Source organism: Psittacula echo (assembly GCF_963264785.1).
Source record: "Psittacula echo genome assembly, chromosome: 10".
Lineage (NCBI taxonomy): Eukaryota > Metazoa > Chordata > Aves > Psittaciformes > Psittacidae > Psittacula > Psittacula echo.
In genome coordinates this window covers 19088185-19115371 of record NC_137741.1, presented here as the reverse complement: position 1 = coordinate 19115371, position 27187 = coordinate 19088185, and the positions used below count along the sequence as shown (strand labels likewise).

Below are 27187 nucleotides of genomic sequence, written 5' to 3'. Positions count from 1 at the left end.
AGAACAACTTTTCAGGAAAACCCCTAAAGAGAAAACTAAGAGATTTCCTTCCTCTCAAACCTCATTTGAGGAAGAGGTGAGCTGGGCTCTCATTTCTTGAGGAAACCTTCATGGTAATAGCTATATAAAAGGTGTTAGACATGGCCAACTAGAATAAAAGGCAAGTTTATGTAGAATAGCCCAGTATTTTTACAAACACTCTCATGGTAAATTAGACTCAACTGTTAAGTCAGCTGTGTTATGCACCTGACAAGAAGTCCAGTTCCTTGTCTGTTAAGTGTGTTAGGCGGTTACATATAGCATTAGTACACCTAGAAGGATTTGGGGGCTATGGGGACTTGATCCAAAGAGATGACATTGGGAGATTTTTGTATTAACTTGAAAAGGCTTTAAATTAGTTCCTCTTATCTTCTTGCAACACACTCAGCTAAGTGAAAGCCAAGGTTGTGTTCTTTACTGTAGAGAATAAAATAGGCATGAAATGCTGGAGGTTAAGAAAACATCTTGTTAAAGGCTTAGCTAAAAGACACAGTTAACCTTGAATTAAGGAAGCCCAGTAACACTCGAGCTATTCCGTCTGTCTGATGTCAGGGCAAATTTGATCACAGTGCATGGATTTCCACAAAGGGGCCTGGGACTTTCCCTCAGTGCATCACAGCAACACCTGGATAATGCTGCTTCCGTTCTGACACAGAAAACACAGAAATCCCTAAATCAGCATGCACTGGTGAGTCAACAGTAATTTGATGTCCTTATGGCTGGAGTTGTCTTCCAGTGTTTGAAGGATATCAGTGATCCTGATGCAATAGGTTATGCTGGAGGAAAGGACATGTTACTCCAAGTATCTTTTATTCTCAATATTCTTCAAGTGGGCTGAGACAGAACCTCAGTAGTCTATATTGTCATTACAAATTCATTTACGTTTCGTTCCCTGGTGTTTGATTCATTCCAGCTTTAAAAGATTCCAGTAAGAGATCCATTAACAGCGACTGGAAAATTGAGCTTCCTGGTGAGTTTCAGATCGCAGGCACTACTGTCCGGTACGTGCGAAGGGGTCTGTGGGAGAAAATCTCTGCCAAAGGACCAACTAAAATACCACTGCACTTGATGGTAACTTTATATCCTTTGTTTGTGTTTCTTAAGTGATGCAACATAAAGGGTTTATATCCTAGCTAAAAGTTCAGTTTTGATTGTTTTCTTCCTCACCAGTTTTTTGCTTTAGTGCCTCTCTCTGCATTCTTCTGCAGCATTGCAAGGGCTGGAGAAACCCAGCTCCCTGCATGAAAATAAATGATGCTCTCTCTATGCAGTGTCCCAGTAAGGTCATGTCCAGTACAGGATGCTCCTTTAATGTGTCGTAGACAATGTGACAAGGCCATTCCAGAGAATGTAGGTTTCCAACGACCTTCTTCAGTTCATGGGCATACCTGTTCACACATGAAAGGATATTTGCTGAAATATCTTCTCAGCTTATACCGGAATGTGTTCTGTATTTAAATACACTGTTCGTCTAACAGAAAGAGATGCAGATTTGGCATGTGCAGATGATACATGTGACTTTAACCATCTGTAGTGACTTAGTTACTTGTTTCCTTTATATTGTTTTTTCAATTTTATGCATTTTAAGGTGTTTTTGAAAGCTTTTCCCTAATGCTCAACATAGTTCTTCTGTTAACCAGGCATGTCATTTTATAAGTAGTCATATGGCTGCTGTATGAGAACATGAGCAAGAAGTCCACAGGGGTGAGAAGAACAGAGTTGCAGTCCCAGTCCTGACACTAACGGGTCATGGGGTGACTCATGGGTTTGTCCCTTAATGTTGGTGATAACCTTAACGTTCTGTCTGTAAGATAGTTGTAATAATGCCTGTCTCATACATGTGTTATTAGTTCAAAGTCTGCAGAAAGCTTTATGGTTCCCATAGCAAGTTTTGCTTAGAGTATTTTAATGTATGCATTGTTTCCTGTATTTTTTATCCTCGATTTTTTAATCCAACTTCATTTTTCTGTGTGTTCTTTCTTTTGCCTGTGACATTTTGCTGTGTTTGTTCACTGAAGGCTGTCCATAAGAACTGCAATGAATCAAAAGTCCTTCCCTTTCCTCACCTGAATTTTTGGGCTTGCTGATGTTCGTTGTGCAACATTTCATGAAGCAATTTGAAAAGCTCAAAAGTTGCTCAAACTCCTCATACAGACATAAAAAATAATAACACTCCACTTTGTCAGCACTATTCTCTGTCAAAATTATGCTGTATAGGAACATGAGGTGTTTTGTCTTTGCTTTCTCAAGACAGATGAATGAGTTTATCAGGTTCACGTACAGACCGATTTAAAGCTGGATTCAGAGAGGTTACTACTGAACTAGTCAGAGGTGCAGTTTTGTGCACACCAGCACCTTCCTGACAGCCGTGTAATTTAAGGTCTGCCCACACAAAGGGGTATACAGGAGCCTTCTTCATCAGCAGCAAAATCAGCTTCTGCTTGACTTTGGCCTTAACACAAGTCTTCCCTCCTGAAACCAGGACTCTGACAAAGTATCTTGTACTGCCAAGGTCTTCCTAACCTCATATAAGAAAAAGGAGTTGCACAGGTACTGTTTGTGAAGATGCTGTGCAGGGTTCCTTTGCCAGCTCTTGGAACCTTTCAGGGTCATACTTGGTTGAGGTGTACTGCAGTAAAATCTGGTAGCAGCATTTTGTGAACTTCAGCATCAGCAGAACTTTGTTTTTAAAGAAATACTCATTTACCCCTCATTAAGGAGTAAGTAACTAACATAGGAAAGTAGTGATTATCAGGTTCTCCATGAGCATCCTTTCCAGATACAGGCTGGCATTTTCAGCAGCTAAGAGCAGAGGAAATTTTCCTTCTTCTCCCCACCTCCCTTCCCAAAATGATTAAAAAGGAGGAAAGTAAAAGTTACCAGACAATTAAAAAAGCATGTGGCTTAAAATCACTGCCAGTCATAAACAGAGCGCATGTGAAGTCTTTTCTTCAAATCAGATATTAATCTTTTCCTTGATACAGGGTGGTGGGTTTCATTCTTTCAACACGAGAACTGCAGGATGGTTACCGGTTACCCCTAAATAGAAAACTGTTGTTCAAACAACGGTAGAATACACTGGACTGACAAAGAGCCAGAAGCTTCAGTCAGTCCATTGTGACCTGCATTTGAAACCAATTATACACACATACATACACACCCCAATTATATACGGCTACGAAATTGCATGAAATTGGTTTCAGATGGGCCTTTTAGATTCACTAGTCTTGCACCCATATTGAGATAATAAGTATTTCTTTTTAGGATCTGGGTTTTAATACTTGGGGCATTTCTCCAAGTGTGTTGCTGTAAGTGTATTTCTTGGAGAAATGAATGTTTGTGTAACTAGGCCTGTGCTAGACCTCCTCTCAGCAACAGAGGACAACCAAACACTCACAGGGCATAAAGAAGCTTTAGTCAAGACTGACCAGTTCTGTAGAACAAGCTGTTTGTATCTCATGCACTTAAAGAAAGCCAGAGCAGGACTTGCGTTCTCTGCCTCTGACAGCCTGGCATTTCAAATGGTGTTTAAAAAGTAACCATCTTTCAAATTGTAATGATGCCTGCCTAGTTTCACCCTTGGTATTCAGTGCTGGTAGTCAGGCTGCCTCTGTGGCTGGAGCAAAATCATGTCATTGTTTCCCTCATCATCTGGAAGATGCTTTTCTCTCCAGAGTTATGCACTGTGCAGAGCAACTCATGGGAGCTGAGCTTGTGTAGCCCCACAGTGTTCACAGCGCAGACCTCCAGGATGTCAGTGGCTGCAAGATGGATGCCTTTCAGTTAATTTTTTTGGTTAAATGACAGCTTTAGTGAGATGACTGGTTAAACAGGAGTGATTTCTGCAGCTCTGAAAACAGCATTTGCAGATTTGCTTTTGTTAATTGGGCAGCTGCTTGCTTCACCTGTCATAGCTCTACTTTAAATATCTTACTTGATAAGATGCTGCTCCTATTTCAGTAGGTGACAAGAGCCAGCAGAATTCACCTGTCTGATGTTGCTGAGATTATGGGGTCATAAGCCCAAAGCCACACCATCAGCATCACAGAAGTACTTCTATGACATTTGTTAAGAGTGTGGTAACTCAGATTCCCTGGACCTCATACTCCACTGAGTATCTTCTAGTCACTTCTGACTCAAGCCAGTGAAAGTGAGAGCCAATGAAGCCCAAGATGTAAATCAAAACAGGACCAGAATTGTCATCTGCCTGCGGTGAATAATAAGCATTTGCCTTAGTTCTTATGTCTGTTAATAGTGAATTTTTGAGTAGTGACACTAGAGGCATCACATGTGACTCCACGGGAAATAATTGGCCTACTGCTGGAAGCAAGTTTCACCTTCCTCTAGCAATGTGCAGGGTATGAGAATATATATGTTGCCAGCAGCTGAATGGCTCTTCCTTGTCATCCTCAGGTTTCTGAGCCAATAAAATCCTGCTTCTACAGCTTGTCAGCAGGAACAGTCACACTCACTTTGAAGGCCCTGTTATTCAACAGGCATGACTTCTTTTTCATGATTCATTTCACTTCGGTTTTGCTTTGAGAAGGATCAACTTGTTCTTTCAGATGTGGTAATAAACATTTCTACCTTCAAACTATGGACAGTGGCCTGCTGATCTCGTTTGAGGCTTAAACAAAGTTATGCAAAATTCCAGGTTTAGACATTCCCAGGAGTGTTTTAAATATTCACAAACCGTAAGCAGTCATTGCTCCTGCAGATGCCCTGTTTTACCAATATCACTGTGATTTCAGGTTTCTAGATAAAGATTTGGTTGCCTTTCACAAGGTACTTCTATTTTAGAAACATTGTCCTGAGACAGCATTCCCAGCATTACTGTCTCTGCAGTGTGTTGGCTTTCCCAGTGTGCAGTGTGTTGTAGCAGCCTTTCTTTTCCTGCCGAACCAGGTGCTGTTATTTCATGACCAGAATTATGGAATTCATTACGAATACACCATTCCTGTAAACTATACTGCTGAAAACAGAAGCGAGCCAGAAAAGCAACAGGATTCTTTGTACATCTGGACGCACAGTGGATGGGAAGGCTGCAGTGTGCAGTGTGGAGGAGGTAAGGCTCTTTGGAAGCTTGGTGGGACTTGCTGGACAGGGTTTACAGTCACCAGCCATTAGAGAGGTACCTGCAGAAGGACAGTGTTGCCAAAGTATGAAGGAAACCGGCCATGTGTATGGATGTTGCCATAATGAACTCAAAAGAGAGCTCATTCTCACCAGCTCTCCCAGCTCTCATCCACATCGCCACAGTTAATTTTCACCCAGCATTTTGGCAGGGACGCTGCTTTGTCGGCTCGTTACCGTAGGCTGGAGCTGCACCTGGATTAGTGCTCCACGGATAGCTCAAGGCACCGTGTGCAGCCCCATATCTCAAGTCTCAGTCACATTCTTGGAGCAGAGTTTCCACAGGTGTTCAGGCATGTTCACTGAAAGACGCTTCCTTCCCCAGGGATGGAACTGGGGCAGTGCTGCTGTGACAACTGCAGATTGCATCAGATGCTCTTAGTGTGAGGTGGACGTGAGCACACTGCAGATCACACCTTGCAGATGATCCCCAGGATGTGCTGAGGCAGATTTGCTCAAACCCTGGGGGGAATTGATGCCCGTGAAACCAGAGACTGCTTTGTCAGCCACTGTCCGTTGGAGTTTCAGTGCTGGAAGGAGTAGGCTTTTCCCTGAGGAAAATGGATCATTTCCATGCATTCTGGCCAGTCTTTCTTCACCAGCAGACCCAATTATTTGTCATATTATATGACAGAAGCAAAGAGTGCTCATCTTCACCTTTGCAGGCTCACTGCCTTCAGTGTACTGAAATTCTGGATCTATTTTTCTCTGTAAATAGAACTCATTTTAAAATGGACACTTTTATGCATTTATTAAAACTAATTTCTTAGAGCCATTACAGAATCACAGAATAGTTCCAAGTTGGAAAGGACCTTAAGATCATCTAGTTCCAACCCCCCTGCCATGGGCAGGAACACCTCCCACTAAACCATGCCACCCAAGGCTCTGTCCAACCTGGCCTTGAACACCGCCAGGGATGGAGCATTAAATCCTCATGTGAGTGAGTGGGAAATCTGTAGCTCTTTTGACTTGTGCTGCAAGCCTGCCACATATTTGAATCAAATCAGCACCCCCTAGTAGTAGCTTGGATGGCAATTATCTCTTATATTTTGTCTGTGAGGTGCTGCAGATCATGAATAAATTCAATTTGATGTAGACTCAGGGTTAAAACCAGCATCTATGACATTTTCCCTGTCACACGTAGTGATTGTCACACAGTGGACAGCTGAACCCTGAGGGCCACAGTGCTGTGTCTTGATGAAACTCCTGATACACACAATTTATGTGAGAAATGCTGAATACTCCTGAGATACTTAAGGGGTTTTAGAGCAGTGTATCCCGAGGTTAAGAAATGATTTATTTTGGTGGCTTAATTTCACCACTTTGTGAAATAGAAACAAACCCAATTTATCACTCTTGAACCCCGGTCACTCCTTTTCAACCTGACTCTTCTTGAGTGGAGAGCAGCAAGAGGCAGCTGTCCTGTCATTGTCAGTCACTGACGGGTGGAGGGTTGTGTGGTTTCAGCTTACATGGCTGGCACATCTGTCCTAGGTGATTACAGGGCACAGCTATATGTGGAGGAGGAACCAGAAATTAAAGCAAATTGTTTTCAAGGTTGTTTCCACATTAAATGCTAGAAGAAGAAAGCCCAACCTGTTGTTGCTGTGAGGCAGCCAATTTCTCAATTACTGGGGAAAGATTTGTAGCTTTTTCTTAAAATAAATAGAAACAAAGTAAAAATCAGAGCAGCACAAAGGTAAGATAGAAGTGGGAAATGGGATTGCTTGCAGAGTTGGTAGATCTGTGTAGATTAAGTCTTGCAGAGGTAGTAGGGAGCTTCTAGCCTTTGCATTTTGGTTATTGACTTGACCTGATTTTGTTCTGAGCCACTGGTTTCCTTTTTCAGAGCTGTTTTTTGCTTGACTTATAGGTGAAAGGAAAACCATTGTATCCTGTACTCGAATCATTAACAAGACCATGACACTGGTGAATGACAGTGACTGCCAGCGAGTGAATCGCCCTGAGCCCCAGGTCAGGAAATGTAACACACACCCCTGCCAGTCACGGTAAGGAGTCAAACAATAATAAATCCCAATATCCTTTTCCTTCACAAATCACTCGTTTCCAAAGCCTCCATCTGGTGAATCTGGTGAAAATATCTACAAGTATTGGGACACATTGTTAGCCACAGTAACCAGCTGTAATATTCATTTCCTTTTGTTGAGCAGGTCAGACTTTCATTACCTCAGAGTCCATTTAATTTGTGTCCAGTAAGGCCAGATTCCATGCAGGCTGCCTTCATGCATTGTTTGGGAAAGGCTTGCTTTTCCCTTTGGCTGCCTTTTGGGTGACAGAGCAACCTGCAATATAAAGTTAGACAGGAGAGCAGTGACAGGATATCTAACCTTTTTTATTATTATTCAGTGCCGAATAGGGTCTGATGAATTGTCAAACAGTGCCACAAAAACCCTTGCAAACAACTGACAGCCTTTAAGCTACTTTAGCTCACCTGCTGTGTTGTCTGCCTGGTCTGTATTAGCGTAGTTCAGACTGGAAGTCTCTAGGTGACCGGTGTCTCTTCTTCATGTGAAGTTTGTACAGTGTTTAGCAAGACCTGCATGGTTTTGGAAACATACCTGAATCTTGCTGAAGTCAAGAAATTAGGCTGAAACACATTTTAGATGCTTTGCTCAGTAAGAGTGCTTTTCTGCATCACTAGGAGCAAATAAAGAGCTAATAACAAGTGTTAAAACCCAATAAAAACTCTCTTTTTGCTTCGGCAAGCACTTGCAGCTGAATTGATTTTGATCTGTGTTGTGTAAAACAAGCTATTTCTGACCAAATGACAAAACACAGGAAGGCAAATTAATCTGTTCAGTTTACTCTTGCTTCACAGTAATGTTTAGCTTTGTGGAGTATTGTAGAGGCTCCACTTTTGATAGTAGTTAGAACATAAAATCAATTTAGGACAAAGCTCAACAACATCTAAAAAAGCCTGTTCAAAACAACCTGCTAGCTGTTGCATCTTGTATAATCACACAAGCCAGGGAAATGTGCTTTCAAAGCTAATCCTCCTGGCAGAAACAATAGGGACAATGAGAAACAGCACACTTCCTTCTAATTAGACCTGCAGACCTGGTCTCTGATTACAGTGCCTTGAAGCAGGGAAATCCAGTGTCAGGTCATCCATCAATAAGGCTGTTTCAGGTTTGATTTTCTGTCTGCATTGCCTGTTATTGCTGCTGTACAATTTTGTGGCCATAGTGCTTTCAGTGGTACTGAAAGGTATGATGAGATACCCCGTGTGGTTCTAGGTGTGTGAGAACCAAACTCCCAGTGACTTCAAAGAAACAACTGTCATTTCCATGAGGAAGTTTCCTAAATTCAATGATGCTGGGATTTCTGGCATCTCATTCTTTAAGAAAGACAGGAACAAGGAGCATCTGCCTTTGTTTCTGCCCTGCCCTGTATTTCTTACAGACCTTATGTTAAGCCATCAAGAGGAGACTGGTGTGAGCCCAGGCAGGTATATGGAGGGGTTCCAAGTGGTAGAGGTAAAAAAAGCAGCTTCTAAAGCTCTGGAAGAAGGTTGCAGCTTCTGCCTCTGCTCCCTGAGAGCAACAAAGGGAAGTCTTGGCCTTCAGATCTGATAGAGGCCTAAGACCCATCGTGCTGTTTCTGTATGGGATCTCCTTGACCCTGAGCCCTTGGTTAAGTCTCCTTTTTGTTGCACACTTTTCAGCATGCCTCTCCAGTGGGTTAGGTTAAATCACACAAAACCTCCTGAGAAAGGGATACTCTGTTCCTATATCCCAATTGTGTTCCTTTGGGATTTCAGGCCCAGCCCTTAATGTTATTCCAAGGTATCTCTCCTTCTGTACAGAGTTACCAGGCAATTTATAGCCCAGGTTTCCCTGGGAGCAGTTAGCACTGGCACAGCAACACTCTTATTGGTTCTTTTCTTTCAGAGCACTGACAGCAAGCACCAAACATGCTTGGTACCCAGAAAGGCCACAGAATCCTTGCTGATGATCTGATAGACCACACTCCCTCACTCCCTCCGTGTAGACTACACTTTCACACTTAACATGCTTTTAAGTGGAAACATTTTCAGAAGCACATTTTCTGTGCCTCTGTAGAATTTAAATTTCCACTTGCGTTTGCCCACCCAGATATTAGAAATGCATGCTTAGCATATTCTCTGACCAAGAACATCTTAAAGAAACCATTCTCTTTCACCATGTCAGTGCTTATTTTATGAACCCTGAATTTGTTTTAGGGTTTCGAGTAAAATTGTTGTAGCGTCTTGTTACAATAAGATCCTTTCCCATTTCCACTCAGACCTAAGCCCTTTACCTGAATTCAGGAGGAGGAGCAGTGCTTTCCTTTCTGCAGTAAACCTGCTCTGTTTTGTAAGGTTTGAACTGCATTTACATTTTTACTCAAAACTTAAGAGTATTTCTCTCTAGAGAAGGGTCTTATGGCCATCTGGGTCATAGGACAGTCTCTGTTTCTCTTGTGGATGTGCGGTGAGGCTTTAATTCACTATCCCACCCTGTCCCTTTGCTTCCTCTCTCAATCCATGTATAATCTGGATTGTAAACTCTTTGGGATGGAGTGAGATCATGTTGTGTAAATGGAGGAAAAGGAGGAGGCTATTGCTGTTGAGATTATCATAAAAATAAAAACTAATAACCCACGTTATAGATATAAAGTGAACTGGAGAAAAAGAGGTTATGATATTAATAACAGTGTCCTTCTTCCAGCACGATCCCAAAGTGCTTTGCAAATTATATATCCCTTTGAACTTCAGCCACCTCTTGGGAGAGCCAAATAATGTGGGGCAGGGGACAGTATTTTCATGAAGCCAAGGAGCAGATTAGAACTCTGCAACTGCAACCCAGCACCTGAAGAACACAAAGCAAGATTGAAAAAAGGTTTGGATACACTGACATGTTTTAAAATTAAACGTCAGAAAAGAGAATTTTCTTAAGGGTTTTGTTGAAACTGGCAAAAAGAAAAGAATCTTTCATTCTTTATTATTGTTACTCTTTCACCTTTTAAAAAAATGCCTCTTTTTCTTCCTATTTTATTTTTTATGTTCCTTGACCCTCTTTTTCCATTAAATTCTTTACAGCTTCCTTTCCTGTCCCAACTGCACCCTATTAGCACCTCTTTATTCTAATCCTTTGCCTAGCTCTTTAGATATTTTTTACAAAACCCTGCTGTAACCAGATGGAATCTGGATTCTTGCATGCGGTGCGTATGGGTTGTTTCCAGCACACTGAACACCAACCCAAATATATAGGCAAACCCAGCACTCATGTTGGCACAAGACTCAGAAATCACAGATCACATCAGCTGTTATTACTGAAAACATAGGTCGGCCAGTGGCCACACACTTCAACATGCATGGTTGAGTCTATGAATATGAAACTGCTCCCCTCTAATGCAGGAAAAGAACCAAAACCACATGAAATTTCCCAACTGTTCGACTTGTAATGGCCTGTATGCAAACACTCTTAATTTTCCTCCTTTTTGCTGTAATAGATTTTAATAGAGGTTGAGTTCTTTCAGGAACCTGCTGAATATGTGGTGTTCCTATACAGATGCTTAACAGCAGCAGAAAAGCCAGAAATCCCTTCCTTCATCTACAGAAAACCACAGGAGACCTGAGCCCTTATTTTCACTGTTTGGGACTTGAAAGTATCTCCTGAGTCCAAGGGTTAGTTTCCTGCTAACTTGCATACCAGCAGCATGTAGAAACCGATATAGCTCCAGTCTCCTTCCCTCACTGGAAGGCTCTGCTGTGACCTCGCTGCTCATGTGGGTCAAGAGCTTTTATTTCCTTAGTTTTTCACTGTAATTTTTCAGCCATTTTTTCTTGCATCAGCTCTGTTCCTTTGCTTATACCGTATTTCTCCCCCTAGCTCTTTGCGTTGGGCTGAGTGCCATGTGATGCAGCAAACCATTGTATCTCCTCCTTCCATCATTTTGCTGGGCTAAATCCGTTATTTTTCCTTAACTCCTTATTGGATCAGAGACTGTACATGAATTTTTCATTCCCTTGGTCACCTTCTTTTCTGGTGCTCCAATTTACATTATTTAAATTCATAATTTTAGTGTGCATGTGACCAGAATTATGTGGAGAATCCCAGTCTCGCTCCAGTCTAACCCTTGCACTCATAATCTCCTGCCTTCATTGGCAGTAATTCTCCTGATATATGTTTTGCCTTTTTCATGACTGCATCATATTTGTGGCTTACAGTCATTCTAGATGTTTTCCTCCTCATTTGTTTCAACATGGGAATCCTACTTTAACACAGAAATGCTTGTTATTAGTCCCTAAGCACACAACCTTGCACAGTATGCTATTAATTTTCATCCTATCTCTGTTATTGCAGCATTCAAGGTTATTCAGTTCTTCCTGGATGACTCCTAATCCTCTGTTGTATAGACTTTGTATTGTCAGCATTTTCCCTATTTTTCCTTCTTTTTGTGCCAAGGTCATTAATGAACATACTAAATTAGATCAAATGCAAGACAGATCTTTCAGGAAGTCCACTGGTAACTAACCTAGATTCCCTTCAGACCTGATACTCCTTTGCAGCACTACACTGAAGCCAGCTCTCACCTACCATAGAAATGACGCATTGATATCTATGTTTCCCAGCATATCACCAGTTCCTCCAACTTAAATAAGCAAAAGGAGGTTGTTATTGATAACCAAATAGATTAAATCTACCACGTTTCCTTTGTCTGGAAAAGCAGTTATCTTAATCTCAGAATGCAGCCAGTGAGTTTTGCCTGGAGGAAACCTACGCTGCATCCATTTACCACTATGCCTTTGGTTATTGTTTCCATTCAAATCTGCTCCAAAAACTGGCATGCTGCTGAGGTCAGTTCTGTGGTTCCATGGATCACATCTTTCTTTCTTTCTTTCTTCTATTTCCCTTTCACTTCTCCATCTGTGGACTGGAATCCAACGCTGTGCTTTCCAAGGGCTCACTTACTCCAGTGATACCCACTGGGTCAAAAATGAAGCCAGTTTAAGCCAGCCAAGGCCTCAGCTGGCTCAGCATCTCACCAACCTGCCCAAAAGGCTAGTGACCACTCGAAGCATAGTGCTTCGGTGTGCCATGGTTGCTGGTGCCCATTGCTTTGATTGCTGGTCTGGTTTTAGCTTGTGGTGCTTATCTGTATGACCCTTGCTGTCTGAGAGTCCATCTCTCCCTTTAGACTCTTCCATGTACCTGTGACAGCTCTCTGTTTAACAGTCCATGAGTACAGAAATCAGTCTTCCTCATTCTGTTTGTACCACATTGAGTTATGTTATCATCACAGGTAGATGAGGAGCAGAACAGTTTTATTTTGTGAGGTGAAAAGTCTTGCAAATAGTAGAATTTTGGGGGGAAGGGTATGGTGGAAAACTCCTTGAGAATGTTAGCAAATTACTTGCAGGGCTGTACGGAAACTATACTAAACTGGAGGGATGTACTGGGAGTGCTGTTAACTGAAGGGAGTGAGCTAGACATTCAATGCTTCCAAATGGGTACGTTCTTTCATTAATGCAGTCAGACTCTTCTGGGACCTGTACAAATGTTTATCATCCATAAGGTTAAATAGCAACGCGTTCAAAACCTTATCTGTGCCTTGTGCTAAGAAACATCTCCTTTGGTGTGCTTTGAGTTTTGCTTACACGAAAAAAAAGAAAAGAAGGAACAGCCATGAGGAAGGTTTCAAATCATTTTAGCCTGGAAATCTGGCATAAATAGTAATGTTAGCACCCTCTGATCCAAGGAGGCACCACGTAAGAGCTCATTTTGAAGTATTTCCCAAAACTGGAGTTGGGATCTCTAGAATCAGTTTGAGCTTAATGAATTTGCCAGGACTGTGCTGGACCCTGTGCAAGACACGGTGGCTGCAGGCGGCAGAGCCAGCGGCCAATGCTGCGCCCTGGTGGCTGCTCTTCAGGGAGCCATCCTGGTAGGCAGCTCCAACAAGTCTCCGGTGGGTCTTGCAGAAGGAGAAGCCAAATGCTATAGACCAGAAAGCCTGGGAGACTTCTGGGCACCTTTGTGAGTGGGGAGCTGATGTCCTGCTGTGGGCAGATCTGGTTATCACCATCCACTAGAAGGAGACAAAATCACATGCATTCCAAGTTGTAGGAAGGTCCTCAAGTGCAGCAACCAGCAATCAGTAGTTAGCTACTGAAAGACAAAAATGTATTTTCAAGCAAATCCAGGAACTCAACTCAATGAAGCAATCTTTCAGAGAATAAAAGAAGGCTTGAGAACAGAGAGTAGAATGAGGAGGGCTTGTTTGCTCCTTGTAAATGCATTTACATCAAGTAATTCAAGATGACTTGCTAGAGCAGAAGTCAATTTGGCATTAGTTTCCACATGGAGTCATGAGACAGGTTTCTTAGCTTTGCTGTAAACACCCAGGCTGATTTAAATCACATTTTTCCCCATTATAATGTTTGACTCAACAGCCTTCTCTTTGAACATTGCCTTGTTTTAATATGTTAAATGATCTGTGCCTCTGTTTTGAGGCTCTTCAGGCCAAGCGCAGTCTTTACCACAAAGAAGGATTAGCAGGATAATCTAACAAAATATGTAATTGTGAAATTCATTCCTACTACTGCCTGCTGTAATGTTTTTTACCCTGTTTGCATCCTGTGGCATGAGCTGAGGGAAAGGCACCGCTTTCTTTGAAAGGCAAGGAATGGAGCTGGACAGCAGTTGCACTATCAGAGGTACACCAGCCATAGATCAGGGTAGGGGTAACTCACTGCCAAAGGCCTCTGAGAGTGCTGATACTCTGTGTCTTAGAACACTGATGGAGCTGCCAGCAAGAAGAACATCTACTCACACCGAGTCCTCTGGAAGTGAGTGATCTGCTCGATTTAGGGTAGGGAGGAGGGAGAATACAATGTCTTCCATTTAAAAGGTCTTCCAAAGGTGCATGTAAATTATAAAACCTTGTCCTATGGCTCATCTTATAATTGGTGGGAAATAACAAAAAGCCAAGCTGTCAAAATGATAATCACCAAATTAAAAAGAAACCTGTGTGAGTGAAAGTTGGCAAGTCTGCTAGCAGAATGACTACTGTACTGGAAAATTACTGAGCACTGTTTATAAGGCAATCAGACAGGAATGTTAGTCTTGGAGTCCTACTTTCGACATCAGCAGCTGTATTATTCTGCTAGATTCCTTGTACTTTTTTCCAACAAAAAAAAAACCCTTCTATGCTTGGGTGTGGTACAACCTGTTCCCAAAAGTCAAGATTCACCTGATTATTTTGACCCCATATCTCCACCATACCTCAGTATTGCAGGGATATGGTGGAGAGTTTTAGAAGTGCGTAAGGAGAGAAAGATAATATAGCAGAGTGCGTGTATTTCATGGCAGTCATGAGTCCATTTGTAAACAGTGTCCTCTTGCTTTTACATATTCAAGCACGATCTCAGTTTGATAGCTGTAAGCAGAAAACATCTGACTGTCAGCTCCACATGACTGAGTCTCAAAAATCTTTTCCAATTCTCCTTGCTAAAATTATTCCATGTGAAACCTCACCCCTCTGTAAGTTGGTCTGAGTTTTGCCTAACATCAGTAGAGCCGCAGTTTCACCCAGGTGAAAACTAAGAGCATCTTCTACATGATTTTGCATCACAAACTGGTGCTAAAGACAACCAGTCCTAACGAAACATAGTTATTCTCACCTATACATTAGTGCAAGAATATATGATAAACCAAAAGGTATGAACAAAATCTATTAGAAATAGAAGCCTCCGATTGCACTGTGTTGGATTAGTTTCTGTCACAACTGATTTTCAAACTAGTTATGTCTTGTTGTAGCTAATTTCCTCTGATACTTTATTCAGCTAATAGCTTACATTACATTACAACATTATACTACATTATATTACAAACTTAACTAGTTGTAGTTAAGAGCCAGTTCTAAGCAAACAGGTTCCATAAAACCAGACAAAAATGTGTTAATTGCAAATGTGTCTCAGATCACATCCAAGCTATTGTGAAAGCAGGGAAATTAATTCCACTGAGGCATTGTGGAGGGAACAAAAGTAATGCAATCTCTGTAGATAGTGAGTGCAGGTGCAAATATTCCATGGATGTTTAGATGGTGGAATAGAATCTTGCAGGCACTGGGCTTCTGCAGGGCTCAAGACAGAAATAACCAGGTGAAATTTAATGGGCTGCAATATTTACCCTAGAACATATAATGCCTTTGTGTTATAAAGGCTACAAATCTCTGAAAAGTGACCTCATGTCTTTTGATTGCACTCCTCCACCTCATGCTTTAACCTTGACCCATTTTCATAGCATTTTTCCCCCAAATCCTTAGCTACAAGTCTTCATTTGCAGACATTCCTCTCCCCTGTGGTTATGTACGTACTGCTGTAGACACTTTTTTTCCTAGAAAATGTGGGAGTCTTAGGCAAGTAGGTAGAGAAGATAACTCAAGGTTAATGACTAATCCAGACCATGGAAAGATCAAATGCTCAACTGAACCTCCAAAAGATATTTCAAGTTTGCTCCAGGGGCCTGCCAGATGAGTGTTGCCAAAGCAGATTAGAAGAAGAACTCCCAATTCCTCAGCAGAGATACTGAGAGGTCAGAGGTTGAGGAAGACTCAGAAGGCAAAGATTTAAAACAGCCCTCTCAGATTGCATGTCCTGCCCATCCCAGCTTTTTGAGGCTATAGAAAAACACATCCTTCTGGGCATTTTTTATCTAGAAAGACAGCCACTGACTGGGTTACAAAATCTGTGCTTAAAAGCTCATCACTTTCTTCCTAAATCTAACCACCATCAGGGATCATCTAGTTCTTGAATCTTCTATAGAGGTAAGATTACAAGAACTAATACCATGGATAAAGCCCTTCCTATGGTTGTAAGAAAGATAAGTGTGTTTATCACATAAATCAGTGCTTGCTGGAAAAATTAGAGGCTCTCCAGGGACTCCAGTGAGAGCACTCACATGGTCCAACAGAAGATAGGTTATAACCTGGGAGGGAAAGACCAAAGTGAAAAGAACTGTGGTGTCAAGCAATCCCTAAGATCAGTTTACAGGCTTAAAACACAACTGGAAGCCAAATGCTGTATATGATATACACAGGGCTTAGAGTACAGCAGTTAATTGGCTTAGTTAATAACACAGAGCTCGGTGTTCCGAGTTGGAAAGCTGGAATTCTTTTTTATGTTGTCATAAGAAAAATGCTAGGTTTTAAAAAAAATTAAAAGTAATTCTCCTTCTTAAACACATCCAGGTGTGTTTAAAAGGTGTAATGACAGTGTAGAGAGGAAAATCTGTCTGTAGCGTAATTTAATAGCAACCATAACGTGATATTATTTGTACATCACATTTTTCTTCCCTGCATGTATATTACTTGAGATAGTAGTTATGCTAATACCTGGCTGCACATTCCTTTACCAGATATGAAACTGGCTGGATTTTTCATGTTTAATTACTTTATCCATAAATCCCTTGTCTTCCCACTTTTGTTGTGAACAATGTCGAAATACAGTTTCGGTGATTGTGTCTTACAGGCAATACAGTAATATTTTCAGCTGCCTATGAAGGGGGCTTTGGGGAACTGGGGGAGAGATCAGGGCACTGCCAGCACTGCATATAGGACTCACATTTACCTTTTTGCCAGATCGTATTTACAAGCCATGAAGCAGAGATTTTGCTGAGAGGATGAAGTTTTGTGGTTAAAGTAATCATCTCCCTGATGCCTTTGAAAATAGTCTTACTTTACTGTTATTGTTATTATTCAAACATTTAATCTGTCACTTGCCTGTTTGATATGAAACTAAACCCAGCACTTTAAAAGAGCCTTCAATTTCTAAGTATTTTGATTCCATGTTAGCAGCAGTTCTCATGAGTAGGGCTTGTGAGCTGTGAAGTTTCAGATCCCTTATGCTATAGCCCTACCTAATTTGTAACCATTCAGCTCAGATCAGGAATGGATGTAGTGGATCTGTAGTGGAAGTTCGCCACAGATGCCACTCTGACAAAAAACCTGGAGATTGCGTTTTCACTGCAGGTACAGCTTTGTACTGATTCCCTGGGGTTTGCCTCATGCCCTGTGGAACCATTCTTCTCATGATGATGATGATGACAATGTCTTTTCTGTGCCAGTTTTCCAGTTACACTCTATCGTATCTGTGCTAGAGCTCACTGAAGGTCGCCAACTACAGACCACTGAACAGGGCACAAATGAGGTTATTTCTCCCTTGCACAAGAGCAACAACCAAAAACAGTAAAAAAGGAATTTTCCTTCCTGAAAGTCACAACCTCACTTCTGAAGGCATCTTGGAAATACTTGGCATGCTGCATGCTGCCCATCCTAAATGCAAGCTCACAAACAGCCTCTGCCAAGAATGTATTTTTATCTTTCTCCTCTGCTTTCAGCCCCTTTCCCTTTTTCTTTTGCCAGTAGCTTTAGATCACAGTGAGAGTACAGTGCTGAAGTGAATATTAGTTCAGTGGAGCCTCTACAGAAACCATTCCCAGCCTTGTAACTCACATTCAGCTCATAAAGCAGTCACTCTTTCCCCCTCCATGCGCTTGTTGAGCGGTTCCTTCACTCAGATAGATAACTCCCTCTACACTTGCTCTGACAAGGCAGAGCCCAGCTGATATCGAGGGAGCCTGGCTATTTATTTTCATGAACACTGATTTCTGCACTTCAAGGCTATTTTTGTCAGTCTTTCAGCCCCAGTATTCAATTACCCAGCTGGCATTTTCCCATTCCATAAGCAAAATACCAAGCACTCAGCCACAGAGATGCACCAAAACTACTGTCCAGAGAAACACGTTTGGTGTCTCTCCAGCTGTGTTAGCCAATGGAAATTCACAGATCTGTCAACTGCTTTAATGCACAGAAGCATTTGAGTGGGGCCCACAAAAGACAGGTGGCCATCTTGCTCCAACCAAATGCCTTCTGCCTTCACTGTCAACGCAGTCATCAGTGCTGCCACACCGGCTCATCAGTCATGGCATTTGGTAAATGAATTCATGACGATTACACCATGATGTTTCTACAAATTGTGCTGAACTGATTTTTCCCCATTCAGGAACTGGAAGATGGGAAACAGTTGTTTGATTCATTTAGGAGAAGTTACACAGCAGCATTAAAGAAATGTGCTTAGTAAGTTGGCTGTACCAGGACAATGTGAGCCTTTCAGCAAAGTGAAACAGCATTTCTGACGAGGCTTGTTTTTGAGAAGTCTTATTTGAGCCCCTTATCATAACAGATAACCCAGGTTTGGGTGACAAGTAAAAGATTCATGGTATAAGGATACTAATCTAGATGACAGTCCTAAATAGCAGGCTACAAGGTCAATTACCTGGTAAGAAGGGCATGATAGCCTTCCGGTGCACAGCACCTTCACAGTTACTGTTCCAGTCCTTCACTTCACACAGGAATGCCAGTAATTACAGAGAACATGCTCCGCACTGACAGATTGCAGGAAGCATAAAGATGGATGCTGCTTGTCTTTAGGAAAAAAATGGTCCCTTCCTACTCCTAATTTGATTCTTTTGGGGCATTTTATTCACTGCCTTGTAGCCTGGCTCTAATCACAGTGGTGCTCCCAGCTCTTGCTGGAGCTAGTGGGAGCCTTGGCAGTTAAATGCAGTTCAGATTATCTAAGAATGAACGTGGTCAGATACTCTCCACTTTAAGGTGCCTGATGCCGTGAACTTCAACCTGATGAGATTCCAATTAAATATCCTGGAAAATCCAACTACAAAAAGTGAAATCTCACCAGTGGCTGTGAGGGGGTAAACTAGAAGTGAGTCAGGAGATGTCTTTGCATTCTGATAGCCTGGGATGGAGAGGATTTGTATTCTTTGAGAGTATATAGCGTAGGGCTGGAGGTCCTGGAGGCAGGAAAGCCATTTGGCTGTAGCACAATTCCAGTCTGTACATGGTAAGTGTAGGTTCTCTGCACAGCTCCACGGCACAGTGAAGATGTGCATGCAGATGTAGTCCATATTCCTCTCAAAGGCAACAATAATTGTAGGATAGGATCATCTGCAGACAAGTCTCTCTTTACCCGGGGAAAAATGCAGCCATGTTGTAGAGACTGAGGATTACAGGGAGCTATACAGAGTTTTGTGTTGGATATTCACTTGTATACCAACACTTTTCTGCTTTACACACTTCAACTCCCAAAGGTGATCAGGTGATCTCAGTGTGATGACAATACAGCACCGTCAAAGAATCCACAAATCTAGGAAGAGTTGCCCATTTCTCACTGATTTTAAGTGAAGCACGATGTTTTATCCCACTAGGTTTTTAACATTCCTTCTCTGGCTCCTTTGCAGGTGGGTGACTGGCCATTGGAGTCCCTGCTCTGCTACTTGTGAGAAAGGTGTCCAGCACCGGGAAGTGACTTGTGTTTATCAGCTGCAAAATGGCACCTACGTTAACACAAGAGACCTCTACTGCCTTGGCAATAAACCAACAACAGTACAAAGCTGTGAAGGTCGGGACTGCCTTTCTATCTGGGAAGCATCAGAGTGGTCAAAGGTAGGAACTTGATTCCAGAAGGGAGCCAGAAGATGTCCATTTATTTTTGATATTGTATCTGTTAGCCTCATCTGAATTATAAGAAGATCCTTTCACTCTTGGTGCAGTGCTTACAGCATTACCAGTCTCATTCCAGATTGGCTGAGTTATGGGACTGTTCAGCAACAGTCATTTCTGTGGGAAGCATCTTTCCCTGCTGTTCATCTCTATTTTGAAACAGTGAGCTCCTATTTAAAACATTGTCAGAGCTTTTGCAGAATATTATTGTTTGAAATATGCTTAAAAGTCACAGAAACTCAGGATACAAGAGATCTTGCACTGAGGAACAGTGTCTCTTAACAAACACAACGTGATTCTTTTGTCCACCTTTTTGAACAGGAAATCCTAGTTGAGTGAGGGTAACGTTTCCTTTCAGTAGGATGTTGTATCTGTTCATTAATGCATGAGATTAGCTTGCTGAGTTCTTTGTTTTCAAAACGTGTGGAGAAACACACCGAAGTTTAATAAGTTGCCTGATAGGTCTTTCGTGTGGTCTAGAAGGAACCCTTTCAGGTGATGCCCTCTTTGTTTCCTATAGCTGAGCCAGCTGAACTGTTCATAGCTGAGACTAATCTTATGGTGCAGTTCCTACCTGTTTTACTTGGGCCTTTTGTTAACAATCCCAGGTACTTCACTCTCCTTCATATGAAATGGACTAAGTCAAGATACAGATGACTTTTTCCAGAGTGGAAATGTTCTGTATTTGAGACTATATAACTCATTTAAAAATACATAATAATTTTTGATCATTTTCTCAATAACTGCTTTGCTTTTCCTTTGATATATTTACTTTTGTCATGTCTACAATTGCCCACTTGCGATTTTAAATTCATTCTTGTTCTGGCACATTTCTGCTATTATGTACCACAGTTGACTCTAGGACACATTTGATGCTTTGCCAGTTTGAACACTTCTCATAACTAAGACTTTCTTCAGTGGTAATCACTTTAATCCTTAGCATTTTAATCTGATGTTATGCGGTAAATATCACAGTAGTGGTGTCTTTTTATAAATCAATTTTTCTCATGTGTGTTTTTGAACCCTTTGGTTACACAACAAAACCCAGTTGATCACATTGATGTCTGGTCCCCCGTCAAAAATGTGTGTTTTCAAAGCAAATTCCAATGCAATCTTCAGTGTGGAAAAAATTAAGTTCCCCTCTTATTGCCAAACACTTGAGATTGTTTTGGACAAAGTACTGCTCAACCCATTTTTAATGACAAAAATAGAGACTATCAGGAAAAGGTGAATGTTCCTACTGTTAGGGAACTGGAGTAGAAAAAACCATGGATTTCCTTCAAATAAAGGAGCTGTGTCTTAACTGCAAAGTTGTGTTGCTGCTTTACAAAACCTCATGGGATCTGATGAAGTAATTTGTTAATAAAATAAGACCTATAATAAAATGAGACGCTTGGGGACTACGCATATTCATGTTTAGACTGTTGTGGAGTCTCTGTAAAATCTATATGGTAAGAAATTCTTCATGAAAACAGACGGCTTAGGAAAAGAAAAAGAACTCTTCAAGAGGGTGATTTATATGTGACCACCAAAGATCTGTTGGCAACCTTTTGCAAATGCTGTTTTGTCTAGGAAAGTATATGCAGTATTAATCTGTGAATGACTTAAAAGCTTGTGGGAAGAACAAACAGTTGGTGTTTTTCCCAGACTTGCTTATAAAACCCACCTAGAGATTTCTCCTACTGTGAAAATACTCCCGCTTCAGCTTGATTTACTTTGAGTAAATTGGGCCATTTGAAAGATTTTATATATTGTGCTTTGTAGTTTGAGATGAACGAGAGCAACCCTGAGGAGTCCACCCTGGGGGGCTGAGGAAAATGATACAGAATTTGGGAAAGTCTATGCAACTTGGGGCAAATTCATAGCTTTTAGGTAACATCTAGGGAGCTCCCGCCTGGGATCTCTGGCACATCTTGTGCTCCGAGGAGTCCAGCAAAGCAGTTTCTGGAATTCTGCAAAGCCTGGAAGAATTCATCCCCGTACGTAGCAGAACTATACAATTGTGCTTGTTACAAAGATGTTACATCCTTAAGGAGGTCATGCCATGAGCAGCACATAGTAAATTAAGTGGAAGGTTTCCCAGATTTTCAAGAAGTCACTTTGTAGTGCTCTGAAATATTTAAAGGCATGTCTGTTTGCTTGCCAGCTCATAAACGCTTGTCATTCATGTCCTTAACAAGGCCAGCAGGTCAGAACTGCCTGGATTGTGTTTTTAAGATGGTTAGACAGGCATGCTGAGATTTGTCCATTTGATGTAATTTATATCAAGCTGACGCTTGTTTCCAGCATGGACCCCCTGGATGGAGAAGCTTCTTGGAACACGTTCAAAAGACCTCACAGAATATCTCATATCTTCACTATTTATTCAGTGTCAAATCAACTGTCTTTTCCATGCTGATCCCCTCAAGGGGAGAACTTGACACAGTGGAGGAGGTTAGTTTTTATCTCAGTTGCTACATATATCATTTTTCCACCCACCTGTCCCCAACGGCTCTTCAAGAAAATTTTTCACTCTTAACCACTGCAGTGGCATGGAAATGAAGAGCAGAGAGACTAGCTATGCTGTTGTGTAGTGGCATGCACTCAGATGGCTGTGACAGCATCCGCGGATCTGTTACTCTATTACCAAACTAGTCATTTAAAACAGAAATTCTGTTTCAGTTCATGCCAGTGTCCTTTTCCCACCTAGTGTGGCCAATGAAATCAAGACAGTGCTCCAGTAAAACCGTATTTTCATTGGCAAAGATAACAAATGGATGACCAGATATCCCTGCTCTTTAGAAGGTACCTTCAAACTTCCCAGCACAAAATCATTTGTGGATGATTTGTGCTCATTCACATGAATATTTGTTACAGTCCCCAAATGTTTTAATCAAGTCTTTCCTCAGTAACTAGTTCTAGCAGCTCTAGTAGCCTGCTGCTTTCTCAGAGGACTTCAAACAGGCCTTGCTTATGCTTTTGGTGTTGAGAAGTCTGTCTTTCATCCCTGCTGATGTTAGCACTGTGGCTAGTTTGCTGGCCACAGTTGGAAGCTGATCACAATACTGTGGCCCATTGAATAGTGCCTCTCCTAAGCTATCCCCTTTGTACATTTGAAGTTCTTTGGAACTAACATAGTGATGAGCATATGGGAAATCAAAGGGTAAAGGTCATGTATGTATTTCACATGAGAACATGTGTAAGAACTGTGACTTTGACATGGTATCTACAAACTGTAGTGCAGAAATCTGTTTGTAACAATGGTCTCGTAACTACCGTGATCTAGAAATGCATTTATCACCAACATTTGATTTCCATAATACATCAAGAGATGTGCAGTTCTGTGTTGTAAATCTCAGTGTGTGCTTTTTCAGTATAGATGATGAGCTCTTAAATACAAAATTTTGTGGAGTTTTTAAGCTGTAACATCAATCCTAGCAAAATGCCAGCTAATATTATTCAAAGAATGTTGATTTCCACAAGTGCCATTTTTCATGCACAAGCAGATTCATGCTTTTCAAATTACTCATTTATTTTAAAAGGGGAGTAGGTTACTGGGAGAAAATCTTGCAGGTTATCAGATTTCCTCTGTGTTCATAAAACCAGCTCTTCCTTTTAGGTATGATACCACGATAAAAGTTATCATTTCTAGGCATCGTGTAACAGCAAACAAATACCTGTTGTTTTGCAGTGCTCAGCAGACTGTGGCAGGGGGATTCAGAAGAGAACAGTGACGTGCACAAATTCTCAAGGAAAATGTGATGCAGCCACCAGGCCAAGAGATGAGGAAGAGTGTGAAGATCACACAGGCTGTTACGAATGGAAAACAGGCGATTGGTCTAAGGTAACAGTGACCACAACCTGGTATTTCCTTCTTGAGTGCAAAGGTGTTCAGGGTCATGTGCTTCCATGTGCTCCCATGGTCATTTGCAGTTTAAATATTTGGAAAGTAAGGCTTTAACTGGTTTTGATTGGAAGCTTTGCTGGGATTTAAACTCTCCCTTTCTGCATTTATAACCCAAACACTGCAACACAGGCCCATGGATACAACCCAGCCACTTTGAGAGAAGTGTATGCCAAACAGGATAGAAATGAGTATTAATTCGGTATTAATAATCTAGTCCTAGACTTATTCCAACCACCTGATATGAAAGAAAGCCATGAATTTAAAGGCAAAGCCAAACTCATCAGTCCTTTCCTGGAGGCTGGATTTTACTTTCACTTAGGCCTGCCTGAATTCAGTTTCTCTAGTGACATTAGTAATTCCTGAATGCTGTGGATTAAATCAGAGCAGAGCCTGCTCTGTATGTGCGCCTGATCTTAAAGCAATAGGTAGCTTTGCTTGGGAAGGAGGTCTGGCAGTGTGAGAAACTCAGTCTATGCCAGCATTGTTCTTAAAGCATCCTTTACATTATCATGTCTGCATTAAGAAGTAAGGAATATTCCCAGGAATATTATATTCCAGTTTGGTTTTATCTTATCTTTGGAACTGTACTGTTCTTTAAAACAGAATGTCTACTTTGTATTCCGGAATGTACGGCATGTGCTGAAACCACTGGGATACAGTAGTTGCATTTGGCTTTCTGAAAACCCAAACTCCAGCAAGCAAAGTCCAGTGAAACAGAGGCCAATGATGGGCAAATTGGCTTATCTGTGATTGCTGTATTTTTTTTACACTGTGATTAGGAATTACAAATACTTATACTCTGCCATAGACACATGAATTTCATGGTATCATTGCTGGAGAATGCATTAAGAACCTGCTGCATACAAAAGGTTGATATTTATGCTGAGCCAGGAATTTGTATCACAGACCGTCTAAAGCACTGAACGTTACTCGTAACCTGGCACACAGAGTCCATGCAAAGTGGCCAAAACAAGCAGTTCCCCCCGCCCCCCGTGTGTTAACCCGTGTGTTAACAGGTGAAATAACAATATTTATTTATTTATTTGTGGAATTTGAAGACTTTTGGCATGCAAATTGACCCGGATTCTCTTTATAGGGAGGAATATGAACAAATTATATACTCATTGCTTACAAGGATTGAACATTCAGCATTGTATGAATGGTTCCAATCTGATAAAAATGTTGGCGCACTGATAGAAAGGTTGCAATCATACATTGGTCACAATAAATAGTGTTGTTGACAGATTTAGTGTCAGTATGTGAGCAGGACAGGATCAGTGCTAAATTACTTATTATTTGCAGTTCTTAACACAGGATCAGGATCTTCCCCATACAAAAGGGCAAAAAAAGCTTATGTGCTTATGGCCTCCTTCTGCCTGCAGAGAGCTTGTGCCAGCTCTTTGCTTCCCAGGAATTTCATCCTGTGTGAGTCCAGCAGGATGTTCTTGGACTTAAGATTTGGATTCTAATGAGCAGTTAAAATTCTAGGTGTATTGGTTAATTCTGACTGGACAGCAGGATCACACAATTAGATTCTTATTCTCTGAGTAGAGGGGTAAACAAAAGGCACCACTGGATGGCTAGGAAAGGGTATGGATAAATACAATTCTCTGAAGAAAGTGCACTGTCCCAGAAACACAGGTATGTCCCAGAAACTCAAATGCTTGGTGTAGAATTCAGTTCTTCACAAATCCTGAGAGAAAGATTTTCATCATGAGGATCCAGAAGGTCTAATGCAGGGCTTAGACTTAGGGGAAGAGCCTTTACAACTATCAGCAGCTCCTCTTTGGTGTTGTCCAGCTTAAAACAGTTCCTCCTTTAACAGAAACAGGAAGTGTGGCACTGAGATTATAGTGAACTCTTTAAAATTCATACATCCAGGGCAAAATTCCATTGTAAAACATTTGTTCCCGGTGCTGTAAAAATCACTGTGAGAGAGAGCTTTGTGCTGACTAAGATGGAAACTTTTCCTATTAATACAAATTGATCTCAGAACAAACAACAACTTTTAGCAATTACTGCATTGTGCATTTGTTACTTATTGTTAAGAACCATCAGGGAGGCAAGATTTAACTGACAGTAGTAATTATCACAGATGAAAGTAAGGGGCTTTGATGCTTTATGTGCAAACAGCTTGCATGGTGACTTGGCCTCCAATCCTTAATTTCCCAAACCAAGATCGTTTGAAGATACCAGGAAGTCATGTAACAAAGAGGCAAAACCTCATTTAAAAAGTCAAGTCCAGATACAACTTGTAAATAAAACAGGCTGCTGAGGTAGTAATGACAGGCTATTATTTATATAGTAGAAATAGTAGTATTTATAGAATACACAGACTCTGTACATGAGAAGACAGATCACTTCGCTAAGGAGCTCCCAGCCCTGTGTTAATAACTCATCTCACATCTGACAGCAATGAATATGGTTATCCTATATAAGATCTTGGATCCTGTTGCATTCAGAAGGTACAAGGATAGGCAGCAGTAAAATCTCCAGGTCTACACCAGACAAGTGGGAGATTTATCAGACCCTGGATCCACTACTGTATAGAGGGCTGGAAGCATGGCCATGCTGATCTTTAACCTGCACCTACCAGCCAAATCCTCGTCCGCTGGCTTTCGTAAGGGCTCTGCGCCCATTGCTCATCCACCCTCTGAGAGGGCTTTTATTCCATTTTCTGTCAGGTTGATTTGCAGATGGTCCTTGCAGTGTATTATCACTGTGGTAAGCATTTGGAGCTAACTGAGCAGATTCAGCAAGCAGTCTTGGCTCTGGTATTTGTAAATTCCCACTGTATGTACAGAATATTTCAAGTGTTGCATGAGGAACTGATGTATCGAGTTCACTTTGCAAACATACAGGTCTGTGAAGTTATTTTTTGGTTACCTTTGTCAGTCCAGTGCTTGAGATTAACAGACTGTGTAGATCTAAGGACAGAGTATTGTTCCGTTAACCATGAGTAACCTCCATTACCACTGCTATTAAACTTGCAAGTTCTCTGCACTACTGCAACTTTTCTTTTAAACCCCTTATCTTAAGGGGGTATTATTGGTATTAGCACTTAACACAAACACAGCATTGGTATTATGAGCCTCATAACGAAACTTCCTGGCCCAAGAGTCTTTGTAAAAAGACAGATTACACGGTAAGAGCAACACTGAAGGTGTTAACCTGAAATCACTTCTTTTATTGTTGCCTGGATTCTTCAGAATTGCAATTCATTATATCATCCTTTTTTATATATGATGCAATATACAAGTGGGAAACCAAGCCATCTCCCATTCAATCATTTCTTCCAAAAGGAAATTCCACATCCAGTTTACATTCAGTTAAAGAAACAAACATCTCATACACTCTTTCTACTTTGAAATAGTTCCTTCTTGTTTGAAATCTGAGCTGTTAAATGTTCTAGCAGTGGAAGTATTCATACATTTTTGCTGTAGTTGTGCAAGGCAAAAGAACAAACACGGATTGCTCAGTTTCCCAACACTTGCTCAGACTCCTTGGCTGCTGAAAATACGCCTCTTGATGCTTTAGCAAGACAGTAGTTGATTCTTTCATGGT

The 27187-nt window shown here is 41.3% G+C and overlaps 1 protein-coding gene across 1 annotated transcript in view; it reads left to right on the top strand.

The window, feature by feature from the left end:
* Positions 1-27187, top strand: part of ADAMTS17 (ADAM metallopeptidase with thrombospondin type 1 motif 17) — a gene marked incomplete at both ends in the record, with an annotated part of 167710 nt that overhangs the window by 126858 nt on the left and 13665 nt on the right. Inside the window, 5 exons of the mRNA XM_080625984.1 lie at positions 953-1110; positions 4945-5104; positions 7046-7181; positions 19476-19680; positions 23408-23560. Coding sequence (XP_080482110.1) covers positions 953-1110; positions 4945-5104; positions 7046-7181; positions 19476-19680; positions 23408-23560 — 812 coding nt within the window. The remainder of the gene's footprint in view (positions 1-952; positions 1111-4944; positions 5105-7045; positions 7182-19475; positions 19681-23407; positions 23561-27187) is intronic.